This window comes from Bidens hawaiensis, unplaced genomic scaffold, assembly GCF_021521415.1.
Source record: "Bidens hawaiensis isolate Kalapana, Puna unplaced genomic scaffold, B.hawaiensis_p1.1 tig00044892_1, whole genome shotgun sequence".
Taxonomy (NCBI): Eukaryota; Viridiplantae; Streptophyta; class Magnoliopsida; order Asterales; family Asteraceae; genus Bidens; species Bidens hawaiensis.
The window spans coordinates 102,463-108,136 of record NW_027505923.1 but is presented as its reverse complement, the minus strand read 5'-3'; the positions used below and the strand labels follow the sequence as shown (position 1 = coordinate 108,136).

Genomic DNA, 5,674 nt, shown 5'->3' with positions numbered 1-5,674 from the left:
CTCTCCTTTCTTCCTCAATTCTCAATCCAATTCAACAATTAAAGGTACAATCTTCGTCTTTACTTTCAATTTCCCTTAATTCTTTCCAATTGCTCAATTGGGTTAACCTAATTTTGGTCAATTTCGCCCAATTTTAATTATTAGGGTTTCTGATTTCGCCCAAATTAACCATCTTGATTGGATGGTTGTTTAGCTTGTTGACTCGTAAGCCTTACTGTTATCTTGTGACTAGGTTTGACCGCCCAATTTCAAGTTTCCAACATGTTTTTTGTTGGGTTTGATTGTGGTGGGTGTAAATGTTATAACTTTAGTATAAAGGTTGGATCTTCCTATTTAGAGACTTTATTTAAGTTTCTTAATGTGGGTATTATGTAAAAAAGGTTGTAAAGTTTTAATCTTTTGGTTATCTGATTATGTGTGTTATTATTTACTTATCTTGGAAATAGGGGTTGGATGGTAAATGCGAATGTCATATAATTAGGGTTTTTTGTTTTTCTTTTTTTTTTTTCTAGGAAATTAGTGAATAGCCTATGTTGATTAGTTTTTTGAATTGTTGGCTGATGAGATGAGTCTTGAACGAGTAAAGCCGAATCTTTTGATTAATGATGGGCATGTGAAATTTTTCCTGATTTGTTTTATTCTAGTTATGAGCTGATTTTTTAGGTGTCTTACTCCTACCTCTTATCGACCGTAGTCTATTAATACTGGTTACACCGGTGAATTTGAGCTTATTAAAGCATTAGGCTTTGATAATTGTCGGAAGCTTGAAGGAAGTGTATGTACAATTTTACATGGTGTTATCTTTGCATTTTTCTAAATTTAATGCATACGTAAGTGAAACCGGTGATCTTTATGCTTTAGTCACGTAAAAGATATTAATACTAGTTACACCGGTGAATCTGTATTTTATTATTATTATTATTATTTTTGGGTATAAATTGATACCTCCTTATTGCATGTTATACAACGCGGTTGTCTTTAATGTTTTACAAGGGGGGTCGTTGCCCCTGCCACGGACAATCTCTAGGTGTTAAAACGTGTGTGTTGCTTTAGTCACGTGAGAAGTCTAGCTCCCACATAAATTGCCCCGCTACCATGAGCGGCATCTGCCATTTTTTAGAGAGATTGCCCCTGCCAAGGTTGACCTAGCAGTGTAGTCTGATTTCACCGTGATGTGTTCTTTTACTGTTTTTAGTGCTTGTACATTTTAACAGAATGAAGAAAGTTCAACAATCTATTTAATTAGCTTAGAGCAGTGTTGCTGATTTAAAAAGAAATCGAAGGCGTCATCAACATTATAGTAACCAATTACAGGCTTTAATGATTTTACAAACAAGGACCTCAATACAATATACAAGCCATGATGGATGGCATGCTCCTACTTGTTATAAATGAATGTGTTATTGCATATATTAACAACTTTATATATGTGTTTACAATTGTAATAAGCATAGTTACAATAATTCTAAAAGTTAAGAATTTGATTCTTATGATTTGAGATGATTAATAATTCTAAATTTGATTCGTCTGTTTACTATTCTAATTCTAGCTTGTACTTTTTTTTTATCGGGAGGTTTTTTTTTCTTTTTTTTTTTTGGGGGGGGGGGGGGGCGTTTTGTTTTTGGTGTAGATTTCCATGAATTGTTTTTCATTTGCAGTCATCTTTTAGTGGTGTCCAGATTATTAAAAAAGATACATGCTTGAACGTTTTTATACTGCCCACCTTATTACATGCCAGTGCCATCATCTCTTTTTGAAACCTTTTTCTCTTCAAACTTTACGGTTTGGTAAAAAGGTTTATCTTTAATTTTGGGAAGTTAAAAATTTTCACATTAAAAATGATGCCTATGCAAATACTTTTAGTTTGATACTTATGAAAAAGGCTTTCTTTTAATGTAGCCTTTAAGTTCCTTTTTGGCTTATATGCTAACAAATTTAATATTCCTTTTGTTGAGGTTACAGATTTGTAGCGCGAGTTAATCTTGATCTCAAATGTTGTTTTCAAAGAAATAACATTTTTCTTTCCTATTTTTATAGACTAGCTGACAGCTTTGCACACGACGTTATGGTACATCCTTTGCAGCTGGAACGTCTGCTTCTTGTTCAATAAACTCATTCAATGACAGAATCCAACAGTGCCATATGAGGTAGTGCGTACATCCCTTATTTATAGTTCTTAGATTACGTCACAATGGAGATTAACACGATCAAAAGATAGGATTTGATGAAGGGTTAATATCATAAAAATACTTATCTTCTCATTTTTCATGATAAAGTCCCAAAAAATAGTTTTTACATATAAAAGTCCCTGCACATGGTAGAAAAACATGAAAATAGTTTAACTGTATTAAAATCTCTATTCTTGTCCAGAATGAATGTATTCGTGGAAAAGTATTTAAAATAAGAACTCATTACTTCTAAAATTCTGTCAAAATAAGATTATATGTATATTATTTTTTAGAAAAAATTGAATGTCACTTCATGAAAATGTTACAATTTAACAGGCGACTGACAATTATTTTTAATATTTTTTCACAAGCACATGTGATATGGTTTAGAAAGATCTTTTTTTTTAAGTTATAAAAGAAAATGAGAAGGTTAAAATTGACTTTATTTTATTAAGCGGGTAAATATCATATACTGAAAAAATATATATTGTTAACGGGTAAATAAAAATTTATAAGGTTATAAATGGGTAAATATGAAATTTTTAACTTTTAGAAAAATAAGGGTAAAATAAGCATTTCTTAAATTGTTTTATAATGGGTCAGTTTGATATTTTAACTAGTTTTCACAGGCATATATGGTATTTAAAGTTTGAGTTGCCTAAGTATGAAATTTCACAAGTTTGTAGTGGTAAATATGAAATGAGTAATTCTACTTTTATATTATGTTATGGAGATTAACATGATGATAATAAAACACTTAACGAGTAACTCAAGTGAGCTTAACATAAAATTCAATTTTGACCCTCTTTTTTGTTCAAGTGAAGGTGATTAAACACCTTATTCCACTCTCGTGATGGATTGCAATAAAGAGGAAGCAATGAGGGCCAAACAGTTGGCAGAAAAGAAGATGGAGGTCAAAGACTTCTCGGGGGCCCTAAAAATTGCAGTCAAAGCCCAAAATCTTTATCCCGAATTAGAAAACATTTCTCAGTTAATTCTGGTATGTGAAGTACACTGTTCTGCTGAAAAGAAATCATACGGAACCGATAAAGATTGGTACGGAATCCTCAAAGTTGAGGCCAATGCTGATGAAATATCAATTAAAAAACAGTACCGAAAACTAGCCCTAACCCTCCACCCTGATAAAAACAAGTTTGCTGGATCAACCGATGCGTTTAAGTTAATCGGTGAGGCACAACGAGTGCTTTTGGACCGTGACAAAAGAATGGTTCACGATAGTAAGCGTAGAACTCACGGTCACTTTCCAGCCCCAGGTTGGAACCCTACACAACCGACCCGGCAATCAAATGTTCAATATCAGCATCCTTGGAATCAAGGTCATTCCACTAATTTCACCACCGGAGGGCGTCCCGGTAACTTTCAGTTTACACCAACGCAGTTCACATCTGTTAGTGGTCACCAGTTGACTTTTTGGACCGTGTGTCCGTTTTGTTCGATTAGGTATCAGTTTTATAAAGATGTTCTTAACAAAGCTATTCACTGTCAAAGCTGCAAGAAGTCTTTTACTGCTTATGAGTTGAATGTCCAAGGTTCTGCTTCAACAACCCATACTCATATCCATACCCGTACCCAACAGACTCGGGTTCATCCCAAACCCAAACCCAAACCCAAACCCAAACCCAAACCCGCCGAGGTGCACAAGCGTAATTTCACAACAAAACCCGTGTTTGAGAAAAAGGAAACACCAAGAGCGCAAGTAAACACGAGCAGAAAAAGGAAGAAACGAATAGAAGAATCCAGTGAATCTTCTGGTAGTAGCGAGAGTTCGGAATCTGAAGAAGAAGATGTGGAAGTGCAAAGCGAAAGCGAAGACAACGGTGTCACGAAAAATGCTGATAAGAATCAAAATAATAATTCAGATTTTCAGTATTTTGGTGAACAGCCTCGCAGGTCTTCAAGGGCAAAAAGAAACGTTTCTTACAAAGAAAACATAATTGATAACGATAATGAGAACGACGATGCGACTCCATCAAATCCCGCCGAAGAAGTTGTTGAAGATAAACGAAAAGAATCTAGTGATAAAAAGTCACAGAGTGATAGTAAAGGTTGTGAAAGTGAAAATGAGGATGGAGAAGAAGAATCCGAGCCAGAAGTTTTTGAGTGCCCGGATTCCGAGTTTAGCGATTTTGATCAATACAGAAAAGAAGAAAGTTTTAAACCAGGGCAGATATGGGGTTGTTACGACACCGAAGACGCGATGCCAAGATTCTATGCTTCTATTAAAAAGGTATTCCCGGCCCCGGAGTTTAAGCTGCAAATCCAGTGGTTAAAACCGGATCCGGTAACCGTGTTTGAAAAAAAGTGGGTGACTGCAGAGTTACCGGTTGCTTGCGGCGGGTTTAAACTCGGGAAAGCGGATAAAACCGAAGATCTTTACACATTCTCACATTTGGTTACGTGTGAAGCGGGTCAAAAAGTCAAAACCTTTAACATAATTCCACGAAAAGGCGAGACGTGGGCCCTGTTCAAGAACTGGTCTATAAACTGGCATTCAGAAGATAGTAAGGAAAGAAAGTATGAATATGAATTTGTGGAGGTTTTATCGGATTTTGATGAAACCGAGGGTGCGCGCGTTGCATACTTGGAGAAAGTGAAGGGGTTTGTGTGTCTTTTTAGGCAAACGGAAGGGGGCGAAATGGTAATTTCTGGGAATGAGAAGTATAGATTTGCTCATATGGCTCCTTCTAGTAGAATGAGTGGTTCTGAAAGAGAAGGTGTGCCTGAAGGGTGTTTTGAACTTGATCCTGCTGCTTTGCCTGCATCAATATTTGAATAGGTGAGATATTGTAATAAGTTAAAAAATTTGAATGTTTGATGTGGGTTTTTAGATGTTATTTTGTTGGTAATTAGATGGCCAAATCTTTGGCTAAACATGTCGGAAATTTTTTAAAAGTAGTGTGGTAGACTTGTGCTTAAAAGAGGTCTGAAATGATGCTTTCTTTTGGATCAAGTGGTTTTTGGCATGCTCATTTTGTTTTATTGTCTTTTTTCTTTAAATGCTAAAAGTGCAACTGTTTTGGTTTGTCATTGATTAGGTAAATGTTGGCAATATAGTAGTTGAATGTTTAATTATTAAGGCCAATAATTGAGCTTGAAATAGGCTATAGAACCCTACTCTATTTAGGCATTGGATGCTCTAAAATTTTTTAGTTCTAGATGAAGTTTGTTTTAAGCTTAATTATTAAAGTACAATCTAGATGTGTTTTAACTAAACTTGCATGTTTAACATATTGTTAATAAGCTTTCACCCTAACTAATTTTTTGTTTAAAAAGTTCCAAAACATTAAGGTAGGTAGACTGGATTTGTTTATAGTTAGGCTAGTCGTTTTGGGCTAACAGCGGGGCGTGAGGCCGGTCCAAGTCAGCAGCAAAACAACACCTTAAACACCGCGCTGGAAGGGTTAACAGGGCGATACGGGGACAGTAAGGGGTTAACGCAGAAAGGGGTGGTAGCTGACGTGGTTGGGTTAACGTCTCCGTGTTAA

The 5,674-nt window shown here is 35.5% G+C and overlaps 1 protein-coding gene across 1 annotated transcript; it reads left to right on the top strand.

Annotated features, from left to right (window-relative positions):
- The first annotated feature begins 3,021 nt into the window (after positions 1-3,021).
- On the top strand, positions 3,022-5,121 carry LOC143615951 (uncharacterized). The gene has a single exon (XM_077088933.1). It carries the CDS (start codon positions 3,022-3,024, stop codon positions 4,963-4,965), a length of 1,944 nt encoding a protein of 647 aa, XP_076945048.1. The 3' UTR covers positions 4,966-5,121.
- The last annotated feature ends 553 nt before the right edge of the window (positions 5,122-5,674 follow it).

Coding starts and splice junctions, on each gene's coding strand:
- LOC143615951 (XM_077088933.1), top strand. CDS start 3,022: ATGGATTGCAATAAAGAGGAAGCAATGAGGGCCAAACAGTTGGCAGAA.